Raw genomic sequence first — 16,171 nt, 5'->3', positions numbered from 1 at the left:
AAGATCGTCTCATAATAGACCTACTCAGTAACTTATTATTAATTATTACACGAAAAATTTATCCCAACTCCGACATAACAGCACAGGAAGAACTGAGTTGGAAACTTTAAGCAACAGATCGAAACATTTGTATTTTTGAAATAAAAAAAATTAGATCCTACCCTCTCTCATTTATATTTTTTAGTCATATAATAAAAATTACAAAGTATATTCATTTGAAAATTTTTTAATGATGTATTAATTAAACAAATAAAAGTTTAATTAATTACTTAGAAAAATGATTAGGTCTATCCATTGATTTTTGTTGAATGCATTTATATATCAAAACTTATATTGAAAACAAAACATAATAATTCAACCACTTCAACTTTATATTTTGTCTTTCGTTCTATCTTATCTTCTCTCGTATCATTTCAATTTTAAGAAGTGACCGTTTTTATTTTATTATTTTTGAAAGCCTTATTTCTTCCTCCTTTTTCTCCTACGAACAAAAACGATGTATCGCGTGTGTTATGTCGACCTGCTATGTATCGCGTGTGTTACGACACGCTAATTATTATTATTATTAAAGGATACATTGATCCCACGAGTAACATAGTTTTATGGTAAAAAGTTTCCACAATAAAGATGTGAATAAAGGTAAAAGAAAATATGGAATAGTCGGGTCAACAGGAACAGTAGAATTCATTGGAACCACGTTTATCCTCGCATAAAATCATTATATACCAACAACAGAATTGTTTCTCCATCTCCATCTCCATCTCCATCTCCATCTCCACTGTGAGATCAGAGAAAGAATCACTGTTTCTGTGTGTGAGAGAGAGAGAAACATACATACATATATATATGTATGTATATAGAGATGGAGGGAGGAGATAACAGTAGCAATGAAGTATACAGAGAATGCCAAAGAAACCATGCAGCCAGCCTGGGGAGCTACGCTACCGACGGGTGCGGGGAGTTCACGCCAGAATACACGACCCTCGGTGGCCTACTCAGATGTGCTGCATGCGGCTGCCACAGAAACTTCCACCGGAAGGTCACCTACAGTGCCGCCCACCGCAGCCAGGTGGCGGAGATCATAGACTACAGCAGCGGCGGGGGGGCTGACAGGCAAATGACGACCACCGTGGTCCCGTACTCTCCGGAGTCCTCGAACAACAAGAAGAGGTTCCGGACCAAGTTCACGGAGGAGCAGAAGGAGAAAATGCTGGGGTTCGCGGCGAATCTGGGGTGGAAGTTGCAGAGGAAAGATCAAGAAGAGGATGAGATCGAGAGGTTCTGCAGAGGGATTGGGATCAGCAGGAAGGTGTTCAAGGTTTGGATGCACAATCACAAGAACTCCTCGTCTCATTCTGCTGGAAATGCGTCTTCTCTTACTGATGAACAGTAGATTTTCTTTTAAATATTTAGAAATTGTTGGAATATAATTTTTATTTCAAGCCTTTTTCATTTGTTTTATATTATGATTCCTGACAATGTTATTAGTAATTAAGATCGAGTTTTAATTATCAGAGAGTTACTTATCCCCAATATCGTCGTGATCGTGGAATCTGCTGATTATATGTTGAGTAAATTCTCGAGCTTAATGCGATAAGCTACATATCAAGTCGACTGAGTAGATTGTACTATATAATTTTTGTGCGACTAACTCGATGGAGAAAATGTTGAATGAAGAAATAGAGCTGGTGAGTGACCATTTGATCATGTGTCTCTCTTGACTTTTATTTTACTTACCCAGAATGTCATTTAGTTCCTCAATCATGTGGTGAGGTAGTTTCAGTGTGTGAATCAATTTTTAATGATGTAATTATTATGTAATGATCTATTACAGTCCTTTTCACACTAAAATTTTAGTGTCAAATTAATAAAATGTAATTCTCTGCCAAATATATAAAGTAGTTTGGGATTAAAATTTACATAAATAATCCAGTAAAAAATTAAACAAATAATAAGTATGAACCCCCATAATTCGGGGATTGAAATGACATTTTTTCTCATTATTTCTTAACTACATTTTAAAAAACAATTGGAACAAAATACTCGTGTTCAGATAAGTTTAGCCGTGTGACCAATTGACCATGCTGGTAGTTGTTGAAGCTCGACGTGACTAAAAAAAGATATTTCACCACAATTAAAAAAAACACCACGCGTACGTACACAAGTTGGTATGTCAAAAGTGGGAAAATTAGTTGTTTTGTCTCAAGGACGATGCATCCCATTATTGGTATTTGTTATTGCATGTAAGGTCCATAGTTATGGACAACTTTCGATGCAATTTTTCCTTTTTCCAATGTAATCCTGTGAACTGGATTCAACTCGACAACCATCCTATTTGGAAATGAAATTAGCCCATTTCAAATTCAAAAAACTATAGCAAGGGATATTCATAGGCAATTGAAAGTAAACAGAACAATGTTTCTCAAAAGAACAGATATTGAGGTTGATATGTCCTTAACAATCTAGACTAGAATCACCGCTCAAGTCCAGAATAGGATAAACGATATATCATCTAAAACAGTTTGTAGGTAGGTAGATAGATGGTGGTACCCAATTAACCAATGCCTTTTAACTCCAGATTCGACATAATCTCGAAAAATCACTTAGCAAGCATCATTCTAACAAACTCCTCGTAATTCACTTGGCCATCACCATCCACATCAGCTTCTCGTATCATCTCATCAACTTCCTCGTCTGTCAACTTCTCCCCAAGGTTTGTCATAACATGGCGAAGCTGCGAGATTGGTATGTACAATAGGTGTATGTTCAGAGATAATGATGAAAGAATCAAGAGACAAAAGCTTTGTTTGATGGGTAAAGTTGAACGAACACGAACGAAGTGAAACTGAGGGGGTTGAATTAAAGGATAGAAATACCTCAGCTGCAGAAATGAAGCCGTTTTGATCTTTATCAAATACCTTGAAAGCTTCTTTAAGTTCCTCCTCTGAGTCGGTATCCTTCACAAACAAAGAAGGATGTTTAGTTTCCTCGGGATGTTAGTTTCGTACTTGCCACATTTTGAATCCGCTCACCAAACCCCATTATTTAGAAACATTGACTTTCTCACTTCACACCAAAACCGTATTCTATTACAACTTTTTATAGGAACTGGACAACACTGAATTTATCACAAGGCATTTAACGTAAAAATTTCTCTCCATGATATTGACATCTCCAAGCAAGCACATTGTGACGTGCATTCACAGCTAACAAATATTCATCCCAGCTAGCAATGAATTCAATGTCAGAGCGTCTTAAATATGAAGTCAAGTCACTTTGATTCAGTAAATAAAATATCTAGAGCGATCTCGGTTGTCAAATACTAAAACTATTTGACTATCACGCTACGAAAACAGAAAGAAACATATTAGTTTTGAGTTGGAAAGAGCTATAACAATCATAAATGGCAATAAAGACCATAAACTCCCCACATATAAAACTACAAATGAACTGAAATGCAACAGCTAGCCAAATGAATGATAATCCGTGATAGATAATCATATATATAAATACTATCCACCTCATTTTTAATTAGCTTAAAGCACATAAATATACCCTCACAAAATCAACCTCTACAGAAAGTTAAGCAAATAAAAAAACAAATTCACCTTCATCTTTCGAGCCATCAAATTCAAGAATTCGGGGAAGTCAATGGTACCATTTTGGTCAGCATCAACTTCATTGATCATATCTTGAAGTTCAGCCTCGGTGGGATTCTGTCCAAGTGACCTCATCACTGTCCCCAACTCCTTAGTCGTGATACAACCTTAAAAAAGATGCACGTTTTCAACAATCATAGAGTTATAATGCAATTAAGTTCCACAGAATATCATTTTACAGTCTAACATACAATACTAGAGATAGGTATGAATTCGAAGATCTTCAGCAAACATGAACTTGAAAAAAGTACAAACCAAGAACATTATTGTGTCATCAACGTTTAATAATCACATGCATATATTAAAAAACATGCTATTGAAACTATCAATTCTGTTGAATCTTCAGTGAAGAGAATTGTATAATTGCTCATGTTCACAAAGAGTAGGAGGCTCCAGATCCGATTCCACCCAGACCAAACTAAGCAAATTCTAATGAACAGTAAACACACATAAAACCATGATCCTGTGAATAGGCAACGCTTCGTACATCATAAACCTGTCAACAGGCTAAGAGACCAGACTAACGAGACTAATAACAGAATGGACATTCGAACACCTTGATTCATCTATCAATTAACCCAATCGATTAACATAGTTAACACATAAAACACTCGTCACAACTATTTAAACCGATAAGTCATTCCATTCTAAGGATATAATTCCATGTTTATTAAACAAAAGAAGCCTAAAGCAACAGCTACATCCGTACTTCATCGCCTAAAATGCGCAGGTAAAGTAGAAAAAGCATATAAACAATAAACTCAAGTCTCTCATCCAAGCTCTCGATGTTAAACATTCATTTCAGCAATGGAACATATAATGTAATAGAAACAAAGTCGTAGAAGCATTCAACTCACGAAAAACAAAAGAACTAATCCAGCGCAAAAAATCAGCGAACAGAGACAAAAAATAGATCGATCACGAAGAAAGACAAAAAAAAAAGCATACCGTCGCCATCCTTATCGAAAAGGCTGAATGCCTCCTTGAACTCGGCGATCTGCTCCTCCGTCAACTGTTGAGCCATTCGCTCCGCTGCTAATTTTCTTCTCCCGAAAACGCAGTTGCGGAGAAAATTAGAGTTAAGAGTGCAAAAGGTTTTCTGGAGCTTAACTTGTGCAAAGGGTTATTACGTAGGTGGTTGTACAATTTCTTGATAGCGACTTTTCTCAGTGGATTCACCTAAAACGCGATCTTAGTTAGAATGCGATTACAGAGGTCATGAAAATTTCTCAACTACTAAGCCTTACTCTACTAAAGCACACACATTGTATGTGTAAAAAATATCAACAAACGGACGTAGATATATGAGGCGATGATTATTTTTATTTGGTTGTGAAATTTTAAAGAAGTATGTGTAATAGTTTAATATGGATGAAAATTTGAATATGAAGGGGGAAAATATTTGATTAAATTTGTAATATATTTTGTAAAAAAAAAAAAGAGTAAGTATCTTGTGAGCCGATCTCATGAATCTTTATCTGTGAGACAGGTCAACCATACCGATATTCACAATAAAAAGTAATATTCTTAGCATAAAAAGTAGTATTTTTTTATGGATGACTCAAATAAGAGATCTGTCTCACAAAATATGAGACCGTTTCACATAAGTTTTTGCAAAAAAAAAAAAAAGAAGATACGAGACAGATTTATAGGGTTTAGAAAAGGATTCATTTTAATATTAAGGAAAAATCCGTGTGAGACGGTCTCACGGGTCGTATTTGTGAGACAGATATCTTATTTGAGTCATTTATGAAAAAGTATTATTTTTTATGCTAAGAGTGTTACTTTTTATTGTGAATATCGGTAGCATTGACACGTTAGAGGTTAGACTTTAATTAATATATAAGAAATCTTAATTTATTTTTCTTTTCCAGAGACGTCTCATTGGGGAACAAATCAAGAAAGACCGTTTTCTCAAAAGATTGAGGTACGGAATAGGAATGACATTTTTTTCTAAATTCAAAGAAAAATATGATATTTTAGTAAATATATACAGCTTACTCTTTAAGAAAATACAATAATAAGTTTTAATAGATTATTTGGGAAAAATATTGATATCTAATCTTCCTACAAGTATATGTATAAATTCGAATATACGATGAATATGAATATACTAAATAAAAATATGATCCAAATATATGGAATCCTACTTTCATACCTAATACAAATTTATGAGATGGAAAAGTAATTTAAAATTATTTTTATTTACGCATTATATTTATATATTATGTAAGAAAAATATTTTTGTGTCTTGAATTTAAAAAAATTAAATTTAAAATAATGATTTTGCAAATGTATATGTATTTTGATGAAGGCACACAAAGATAAGGTAACGATACCAAAAAAAAATCTTTTTTCTTCCAAAGACAAAAAAATTCGTGTTTTATTTCAATTTTCCCCACGAGTTTAAAAACTTGCAAAAAAACCTGAAACAAGGACGAAAATTCCCAATTTTTTCAAGTTTAAGTTCGGGTTTGAAGATTTTTTAAAATTCCCGAAATAATTCGGAGACTAGTATGACCAAACCCATCCCAAATATAATAATAATAATAATAATATAATTATAATATTATTTTTTAAAATATTAATAATAATAATATTATTAGTATTGATATTATCATTAATAATAATAAATAAAAATAAGTATTAGTTCGAAGAATTTCCATATCTGCCTCCCATTAATATTTTTTAAACGACGATAGGGACGGGGAGGTATATGCGGGTTTGATCCCTACGATTTCGGGTTCGGGAGGAAAAACGGTGATCAAGACGGATATGAAAATTGGGATATAATTCAAGGACGACGATGGCAAATCCACCCGTCACATTGCTATCCCCGCCCGTAGCATTGCCTTCTCTAATCACAGCTCGTTAAGTTTTTCAGGAGTAATATGATAAAACTGTGGTTTTATCACAAGCTCCAACTACATTCAAGTAACAGAGACAAAATAGTTGGTTATAACCAAGAAAATTTTGAAGTCGACAGTGTAAAACAGTTAGATGATCTATTACAATTTTCGTACGACGATGAATCTGCTCTCTCGGCTTTATGCAGTAGCTGCATAAGCGGAAAACTAGTAGGTTAGAACAGGACACGGTCCGTGAACAAAAGTATATATGCTCATCACAATTTCCTCCTCGAGAACAAAAACGAGACGGAAGGACGTCACGCTGGAAACCCAAAAAAAAAAAATTGCACTCACGACGCATGGTACTTATCCTTGACAGCTAAGGCTGCCGCTTGATACCAAGAAGCTGCAGCCATTGCCCCTGGATCGGGAACTGATGCAAGAATATCTGCCGAGACATACGATGAACGACCAGCCTGAAAACAAATCACAAGTTGATTACTACAATTTTCATCAGTAGAAGTGCTGATCAGCCTGAAAACAAATCCACCAATTTTGTGCCCGCATTTTTTTCAAAAAGAAAGATAGTTGAAGAAAGCGGTCTTCTTTCCTAAATTTTGCAGCCAAGCTTTTGCATCTAGTAGATGCTACGTTAATGGCGTTTGAAAATGAAAATATCAATATATGCGTGTAAAATGGTTTCTCTTTCAAATATCATTATGGCATCCAATGATACAAGAAGTACATGCGGAGAATCAAGAACGTCACCTGTGCTTGCATGCTTTTGGTTGACTCCGCACCTGCAACTGCTGCTTCAGCTGAGACGACGAAGGCATTGACAGGATCTTCTCCACCAGTCAATTTCTGTCCGTGAAGCTTACAGTGTTAATGATAAATATTAGTTTTAAAAAGGGCACGCCTAAAATTTGTCGGCTCAAACCTCCTTGAGTACAGAGGATGCAGGAATAAGAGCATCCAACAGCGTGCGGTAGCCAGCACTGGCACCTCCATATTTACTGACAGCAACTATAGCAGCTTCAAGAGCATTAGCCCCTAAATCACGAATTTTGGTTAATGATTGAGCCAGATACACCAGTCACAAGTAAATGCCAGATTAAATTCCAAATTATCTTACAATGTAGTGGTATAACTGGATTACAGTCCGCTTTCAACTGAGCATACGCGGCCTTAAAGAATATGTCATATCTGTTTTTGAGACAGAAGAATTTCTATAACTAGAAGTCCTTGGCAGAAATCAATAAATAAGTTGCACAAATAACTTCGACGAGAGAATGAGGTTGTTTTACAGGATGCCACTAGTTCCTCCCATGACTTTTCTAACAGAAGATCCAATTTCTTTCATTGTCTCTGCAGGATCGTTCAATGGATAACTGGAACAGTAAATTTACAAAAGCAAGGTGAAAACATGGTTGGATTTAAGGGCGGCAAGATCATTTTTAATATGTAAGCCACATTCTTCAACCAAATTTAGAAGTGTGCACTCTTTGTCCATATGCTAGTAAACTAATAACAGAAAAACGGAAAAAAAATTTGGTTCAAATCACAGACCACATGCACAACTACCAAACATAATACAAGAAATAAAGATTGTCAATCATAAATATAACAAAAACTCAATCAATGCATTGCATAATTCGACGCCAATTACATTTCAACATCTGCCACTATAGGACATTTGAAAGAAAATGAATAAAGTGAAACAAAAACTAGAAATTTCAGAGGAGAAACAAAATAAAAGTAGAAAACTTTCAGGACCATCACAAGTTCAAGAGGGTTTGAATACTTTCCATTTTGGAATACAATTTCAAAGACCATTTTTGTAGACCAAAAACAAAGACAGGTCATATTCTACAGTACCAATATGTTTTCGCGGTTGCAGCCTGTTATACTTTCCTTTATCTTTTTTTTACATGAAATAAATTTCCCCTTACAAGAGATCCAGCATTTTCCATCACATGTTATACCAATATTACCAACTGTCTTTGATGTAAAGGCATTTGTTCGCTATAGGCCCATATTCATAATGATGAAATCTTCAAAAGCAGAATCAATTATGAGAAAAAAATCCAATTGCCAAGACTACAACAGCAACACAATGTTATGTTTACAGTCGCAGTCACAGCACATATACGCAAGAAAGGTGAATGACTAAGGGCGTGGAAACTCACTATTTTTTCATGTCTTCAAGAATGGCTGATGCACCTCTAAACATCTAGCACATGACAAGAAATCGGATTAACATAGAAACCAAAACCATGTTCTGAAAAAATATCTGGGAAATTTTTCTCCTGCACTTACAGTTGATCCACAATCACCATCACCAACTTTGCTGTCCCATTCATTTAAGCTGTCTTTCAGATTGATAACTGCAGTAGCTGCTGCTTCGATAGCAATTTCAAGAATATAACCCTGAGGACTTAGCTGTTGGGGACGACTCGATGACTGAGAAAAAAGTGAAAGCAATGAGAATCAATGAAGATAGTTCCCCAAAGAAAATGTTTTGCAAGACTGAACAGCATAAAATAAGACAACTATACAAACTACAGTTCATTCAATAACAGGTTAGGCACAAAGGAATCAGTGCTTTGAATTTTGATTCTAAAACAAAATTCATCATTTCATATACCTAAATTAAAGAATAAGAAATTTTCGATTTAGGACAAAAGAATTTTATATTGATGCCCCATTTCTCGTAGCATAAATTTTGATAACTAACAGAAATTCAACATGTAGATCAAAAAATATATTTATTGGTGATCATTTGCTGAATTTATAAGCTCCAAATGTTGGTCAATGAAACGCAGATGCACATAACGCAACAATGAAGGGCTACTGTATTGGTTGCAGGCAATATCTTAAGAACAGATTCCAGCATTGTATTTATCAATAGATGCACATATTAGATTCACAGACCTCGTCATTCTTTGTTGAATGAGATAGAGGAAGAGGAACGGGAATTTTAGCGGGTGGGCGGCCTGCAGGAGAAATTGAACTTCATAAGAAATATAATAACTTAGCCAAATAAGGGAAACGCAGACATATTGACAATCGCCAATATTGTCCAGCAGCAGTAAAAGTCTAGAACGGTAAATCCGCAATGCAATGATATAATACTAACCATCAGCACCAACAGGCCAATTTGGGGCCTTCGTTGGGGCGTCCAATCGGTTCAAAATCTTTTGGTCTGCCTTCATCACTGTGATTGAAAATCCTGCCAAAGAACAAAATAAGATGTGGACGTTTTCATAATAGTGAACTCTGGCGAGCAAGAATACCTGCCATATCCAAAGAGGTCATAAAAGACCCAGTATAGACCCTATCAACAGCCAATCCATGTTCCAGCTGCAACACAGGAACAGCCTTTCCAGCTGCGATCATAAGTTCCATCAGAGGAGTGGCTCCTAATCTGCAATCCAAAAAAATGAAAAACGAAAAATCAAGGACATAAAAAAATGAAGAAAACGGGCGTTAATTTGAAAAGGAACACGTGAAAAATAAGCAGATTAATTAAGAAAAGACACATCTTTTCAGAATGAAAACAAAGATGCTCGAATCACATAGAGAAATAAGTCACATAGAAAGTATAGACTTACCCATTAACCATGAGAACAATTCTACTGCCCCGTGTGATAGGAACATAGTTTGTTTCCTGTCAATGTATCAAAAATAATCACAACCAAAGCATTAAAAAGTAAAACGAAGTTATTCATGATTCAATGTTAAAGTACATATTATACACACACACACACATATAACAATCTAAAACCTAATTTGCAATTGACAAGAGGAAAAGGAGAAACTACAACTTTTTTAAGGCCACCCAACTGAAATACATACATTTCATCTTACATGATTTCCCACAAACTATGAGGCAGAAAGTTCAGTAATGTGGCATGTGCATGTGATCGACGATAATCAAAAAGACGTTTTCCATATTTACTCTATACGAGAACCCCCTCATATTGTCTAGCACTGAGTGCTCAGTTTGGAAGCTGGAAACTTGTTGATTTGTCAAATGAACTGATTTCATTGTTTTATACATAACATAGCATCATACTGTTGACAATATCTGCTTCAGGACATGAGAGACCACAATGTCCACAGGTTGGAAGTCAGCCACAGCAGCACCTGGCTCCCCATGCTGAAAGAAATGTACAGAATAAGTAACATCAGTTTCCAGTGACATTCAGCAACGATTATTTGCAAGGAATTTATTTCAAGTAAAAATGTTTAATAGGCATTCGATTCGACAAATAAAATAACCATATGTGGAGTCATACTAACAACCACATGTTATACAATGCATCACCTTTTAAATTCGAACACTGGTGATGAAAAAATTGCATAATAATTTTTAATACTTCAACTAACACCTTGACATCATTGCATTACTGAATTATAAAATGTTAAGTTAAAAATAAAAAAAAGGTTTCCATCCCAAGTAACATGAGTTATTAAGTATAATCAAAGTAATCCCTCACAATTCCAAGACCAAGCTCCATTTTTCCAGGGCCTAAACGATCTGAAGTGACTTGACCAGGCAGTGTGCAAACTGACAATGCAACACCCATTGTGCCAACCATTTCTGATGCCCGTTTAGCTTCAACAGCAACTTCAGCTAAAGAGAGACCAGCTGCTGCTGCTGCACCAGCAACCTGTAGTTTGCCGTAAGATTTAGAAACAATGGAGTTGCATGAACGATAAATAATTGGTTTCATTAAAATAATTGGTTTCATTAGGTGAGAACAAACTTGGTCATTTTCAACAAGGTTATAGTTAAAAATAAAATAAAGTAAAAGATGACTTTAAACATTTTCATGGAAATAGCAACAAAAGAACCAGAGATGGAATAGAGTTTTCCATATCAAATACAAGAATTCTAACAAAAAGTTTCCACTAATGTCTAGTTTCATTCTCACATTTGTTGATTCCATTTCGCGATTCTAAAATTCATGTCCGATTTTCTCATATATTGAATAATTTTCCATTTAATTAGCATCCAAAAATTTAAGTATTTCAAAGGATTTGTACACTCTTAAAACAGGGAAAAAAACCATTTCTAACTACTAGTACAGTAAATGGAAGATAGTGACTAAAGCAACAACGGGAGGTAACATTCAATGAATTATTTTAACCTTTTCAACATGGTAGCAGATAGATAATTCATAGGACGGTACCAGAAATTAAAGAAAAAAATTATGTTTTCTGAAGGTGGAAAATTTCTAAATATAGAGATGAGTACTCAGCAGTTACAGGAAAGAAAAGTAGGGCATTTTGTTCCAATAATGCTCAAGTACTCAACCTTATCTACGAAACTTGAAGAGATGCGGCTTAAAGTGACAGGAAAGAAAGGTCAAATTTGCTCCATTAATGCCCAACCTTATCTATGAAACTTGAAGAGGGTGTGGCTTAAACACAATTCAGAGGAAAAAGAAGAAGAAATCTGCAATAACTTAATATGCATGGCTAAAATACATGTGCCTGATGTCACTGGTATGAACATTAGAAGACGAAAAAAGGCAAAACAAAGAAAGCGAATTAAGTGTTATACAGAAAACATATCTTAACTTCACCCACTGACCCACATCAACAAACCGTGGCAAAATAGACAAGAAATGTACACGTAAGCAAACGCTATAACAGGATAGGAAAGATAGCACAGGTAGCATTGATCAACCTTATGAACAAAAATAGTTCCGGCTAACCCTCTTCGCCCAGCTATGCCTCTTGGAGGTGGTAGAGCACAGTCATCACCAACAATAACCATCTGCGAAAACAAATTTGAGCATGTTTCTTAATCAGAGATAATCAAATCCCAATGTTTAGATTGAATGGTCATTAGGAGTGAGTTCATATAAACAAATACCTCCACTGCATAACCTTCAGATTTTGCTTGCTCAGCTGCCAAACCAAAATTTAATCGATCGCCCGTGTAATTCTGTGATAGACAGTAAGTTATATGCACTCATTAAAAATCTTAGTCAAAAAAGTCAAACCAGGAAGCAGATTATTTGTATATTTTGAGAAAGCATAGAAAAGTCTTGGCGGATTTCTCATGTAAATGCAATTACAATATCCAGATGAAGAAAGCTCAACTACGATAAAAAAACAGTATGAGTAGAAAAAGATATAGCCACATATCGAAAAAGTCAACAAGTGAGATACCTTGACAATCAAAAGGCATCCCATAGAACCACTCACAGCTCGAATTCCCTGGCGCAAACAAATGTAGTGTGTTAATCTAAAAACTATCACAATAAGAAACTACCTGAAATATAGAAAGCTTTTTTTTTCATTTTATTAATTATTAGAACTCTGTCGTACTGCAAGAATTGAGTCAACAGGAGGAGACGCGAAAACATCCCCACAGATTGCTGCTGTCAGCATCCCTTCTCCAACAAATCCAGCATGAGCAGGCTCGTGACCACTTCCACCTCCTGTGCCAAGAATTAAGTAATTTTAATCTCGTTTTCCACCAGGGGAAAAACCTTACTGAAAAATTCCCCTTATGGTGAAACAGTTATTTATAATTTGGTTAAAACTCCTAACGAAGTATAAACTCACGTGTTCCATCCATGCTATTATTTTCGAAACTAACCCAATTCAGGCATGACAAGAGTTTAGAATGGACGACCACTCGTTTTCCTCATATCTCAACAGTGCCAGCACTTCAAATTTAATAAAAACAAAGTAGTCAATTAGATCTTACCTGATATGACGGCAACTTTGTCGTATGTAGCTGCAGAAACATCCGCGCGTAAAACAACTTTTACCTACATTTGCCACACACATGAGTCGTGCGATTAGATAAATCTGAAAGCACGTACGACAACAATTCAATCTCACAATTGCCAAAACAGAACACAAATTACTTTGGGAAAACCATCCAAATACTGCAACCCTGGATAAGTTTCCACCAGACCTTCAATGAACTCAGTCACCACATCTGTAAATCAAGGAACATGAATTACATTTCCAAATTCCACACTCATTCCCACATTCATAGACACGTTTCTGAATTTGGATGCAGATAGACATGCATTTGATTATTTCATCACCAAACAAAAAATAGGAGGGGATTAAAAGAGTACAACGAACTAAATACTAAAAAACATGATTATTCAATACCACCGCAGTCATCTCATGCAAAAGCGCCGTGCGACTCTAAAAAAAATTGTACTATAACATAAGCGTTGTACCTCAAGTATCAGAAGTAGTACGTCCACAGTATTCAATACGAAATAAAAACCAGTAGAACAAAATATCTACGAATCAAATGAACAGCCATAGAGAACAAAAACAAAGACGAGAGATCAAACAAAACGTAATCCACAAATTTTCTTCCGCGGTATGAACAGAAGTCAAAGTCAATAATCCTTCATTCAAACGTACACACACACACTCAATCCGTCAACAGAAACGAATTCATCCAAGAAATGATGAACAGAAACCGAAGGACGAATCAACAAAACGCAAATGCAGGAAAAACACAACGGACGAAACGAGAAACGCATGAGATTTTTTTTGTTACCGTTCGGGTCATTGATGAGTTTTTTGCTCCGGAAATCCATTGCTGAAGGCGAACGAAATCAAGATGATCAGGATCTGTCAATGATGCATCAGAGAAAAACCCCCCCTCGGTGGAGAGAATTCGAGGGCTTGAAATTTTGGGAGAGTGGGCTCTAGAGAAAGGAAGTCACATGGGTGTTGAATACAGGTTGTTTTAATGGGTTTGCTTGTCCGAAACAACAAAACGTTAGTTGCGTTTCGATTTCCCAATCTCGTGTCTCTCGCGTTTGTCCGTAACACGAACTCGGGTTTTTTAAGGTGAAATCGTGCCTTCTTTTCCTTTTATTGGTTTTTTACTCCCCATCCGTTTTTAAAAATCAAACATATTTTCGCATTTACAAAATATTTTGAATCGGTCTCATGTGAGACCGTCTCACGGATCTTAATATATGAGACGGGTCAACCTTACACATATTCATAATAAAAAGTAATATTTTAACACATAATAAGTCTAATCCTTGTCTATTTTTAAAAATCAAACATATTTTCGCATTTACAAAATATTTGATGTTTGATTTAAAAAATATGAATTTTAAATACAATTCATTATAGACATAGATTTTTCTGAGAGTTACATTATACACTTTACTTAATACTATAACACATAATAAGTCCAATCCTTGTCTATTTTTAAAAGTCATACATATTTTTGCATTTACAAAGTGTTTTATGTATAATTTTAAAAAATACGCTTTTTAAATACAATTCATTACAAACATAGATTTTTTCATCGGTTACATGATACACTTATCCTAAATAATATAATACATAGTAAGTCCAATCCTTGTCATTGTGTCGACATCCACGCATCATTTATATTGTAATTGATGGTATATTGGAAATTGGGATTGAGCTTTCCGCCTAATGGCTGATTATTTTTTAAGCATATTATTTTTTTTATAATAATATAAGACAAAAATTTGTGTGAGACGGTCTCACGGATCGTATTTTATGTGACTGATATCTTATTTGGGTCATCTATTAACAAATATTACTTTCTATGTTAAAGATATTATTTTTTATTGTGAATATCGATAAGATTGACCCGTCTTTATATCAGGAATTTTTTTTCAAATTTTATGTAATTCAATTTTGGGAGCTTTGGTTGTAGGTGTATTATCATTTTTTTGTGTAGGTGTTTTGTAAGACAATCTCGTAAATTTATATTCGGGCCAACCTAGAAATCCAAGTTTAGCCCACCTTGGAATTTTGGGCCTTGGGGCACAAATATTGTTGCTTGGGCTTGAGAAAAAATCGGTTTGATCTTCAAGAAAAAAAAAATTTAAAAAATATAATAAAGAAAATAAATCCGTCGAAACTGTTGTGAAAAAGTAAAAATTTATGGTAAAAAGTAAAAATCTCAAACACTCAAAATTTACCAACCAACACATTTTATAATATTTTTCTCTTTACTCAATTGTGATTTTCTTCACAAATGAGAGATCTATTTATAGAGTTTCATTACACATAATCCAAAAATATTATACATTATTACCTACATCATCACACACAAATTTCTAACTTTACAACTCTTATTTTCAACATTCAAATATTCAACTATTACTTTTTCCGTATTAAAATATATTATTTCAACACTCCCCCTTGTGATGATGATCATGATACGATGATGTCTTCACTACGTGTTTTGTACTGCCTCGTTAAAAACCTTACTTGGAAAAACCCATTGGGATAAAAACCATAGTAAGGAAAAAAGAGTGCAGTCACGTAAACTCCCCCTGATGTTGACATGAACAATTCTTCACAAATTTCGTAGATTGCGCATCCCAATATTATATATGTGCTTTCTGAATATTGACGTAGGAAGTGCCTTTGTGAAGAGATCTGATGAGTTTTCACTTGATTGAATGTGACGAACATCAATACATTTATTCTTCTCAAGCTCCTTGGTGAATGCGAAGAACTTAGGAGAAATATGTTTAGTTCTGTCGCTTTTTATGTATCCTTCTTTCATTTGAGCAACACATGCAGCATTATCTTCATATAATATCACAGGCTTCTCATCGAATGATAATCCGCATGAAATTTGGATATGTTGGGTCATTGATTTTAACC

General features: G+C 34.9%; 3 protein-coding genes across 3 annotated transcripts; 1 reads left to right on the top strand and 2 right to left on the bottom strand.

Moving 5' to 3' along the window:
- Positions 1–693: 693 nt before the first annotated feature.
- On the top strand, positions 694–1,442 carry LOC140819711 (zinc-finger homeodomain protein 11-like). The gene has a single exon (XM_073179890.1). The coding sequence runs from the start codon at positions 851–853 to the stop codon at positions 1,391–1,393; it is 543 nt and encodes a 180-aa protein (XP_073035991.1). The 5' UTR covers positions 694–850; the 3' UTR covers positions 1,394–1,442.
- A 920-nt stretch (positions 1,443–2,362) lies between these two features.
- On the bottom strand, positions 2,363–4,786 carry LOC140819565 (calmodulin). Its single transcript, XM_073179705.1, has 4 exons — positions 4,608–4,786; positions 3,609–3,766; positions 2,877–2,957; positions 2,363–2,734 (listed from the first exon to the last, which is right to left on the bottom strand). The coding sequence occupies exons 1-4, from the start codon at positions 4,681–4,683 to the stop codon at positions 2,600–2,602; spliced, it is 450 nt and encodes a 149-aa protein (XP_073035806.1). The 5' UTR covers positions 4,684–4,786; the 3' UTR covers positions 2,363–2,599.
- Positions 4,787–6,594: 1,808 nt separating this feature from the next.
- LOC140819564 (putative 3,4-dihydroxy-2-butanone kinase) lies at positions 6,595–14,288 on the bottom strand. Its single transcript, XM_073179703.1, has 20 exons — positions 14,061–14,288; positions 13,402–13,475; positions 13,239–13,302; positions 12,854–12,966; positions 12,695–12,742; positions 12,396–12,467; positions 12,207–12,296; positions 11,011–11,184; positions 10,587–10,670; positions 10,123–10,178; positions 9,805–9,935; positions 9,648–9,740; positions 9,443–9,504; positions 8,828–8,971; positions 8,698–8,741; positions 7,816–7,899; positions 7,644–7,714; positions 7,449–7,561; positions 7,277–7,372; positions 6,595–6,984 (listed from the first exon to the last, which is right to left on the bottom strand). Exons 1-20 carry the CDS (start codon positions 14,098–14,100, stop codon positions 6,859–6,861), a joined length of 1,779 nt encoding a protein of 592 aa, XP_073035804.1. The 5' UTR covers positions 14,101–14,288; the 3' UTR covers positions 6,595–6,858.
- Between the last annotated feature and the right edge of the window lie 1,883 nt (positions 14,289–16,171).

This window comes from Primulina eburnea, chromosome 18, assembly GCF_022965805.1.
Source record: "Primulina eburnea isolate SZY01 chromosome 18, ASM2296580v1, whole genome shotgun sequence".
NCBI classification, from domain to species: domain Eukaryota; kingdom Viridiplantae; phylum Streptophyta; class Magnoliopsida; order Lamiales; family Gesneriaceae; genus Primulina; species Primulina eburnea.
The sequence above is the reverse complement of the archived record's forward strand: the minus strand, read 5'-3'. Positions and strand labels throughout refer to the sequence as shown.

Coding starts and splice junctions, on each gene's coding strand:
- LOC140819711 (XM_073179890.1), top strand. CDS start 851: ATGTATATAGAGATGGAGGGAGGAGATAACAGTAGCAATGAAGTATAC.
- LOC140819565 (XM_073179705.1), bottom strand. CDS start 4,683: ATGGCTCAACAGTTGACGGAGGAGCAGATCGCCGAGTTCAAGGAGGCA. Junction 2,958..3,608: donor TGATGGCTCGAAAGATGAAG/GTGAATTTGTTT, acceptor TTGTTTGTGAAG/GATACCGACTCAGAGGAGGA. Junction 2,735..2,876: donor GCTTCATTTCTGCAGCTGAG/GTATTTCTATCC, acceptor CCAATCTCGCAG/CTTCGCCATGTTATGACAAA.
- LOC140819564 (XM_073179703.1), bottom strand. CDS start 14,100: ATGGATTTCCGGAGCAAAAAACTCATCAATGACCCGAACG. Junction 8,742..8,827: donor ATGGTGATTGTGGATCAACT/GTAAGTGCAGGA, acceptor GTCATGTGCTAG/ATGTTTAGAGGTGCATCAGC. Junction 7,562..7,643: donor TCCAGTTATACCACTACATT/GTAAGATAATTT, acceptor TTCGTGATTTAG/GGGCTAATGCTCTTGAAGCT.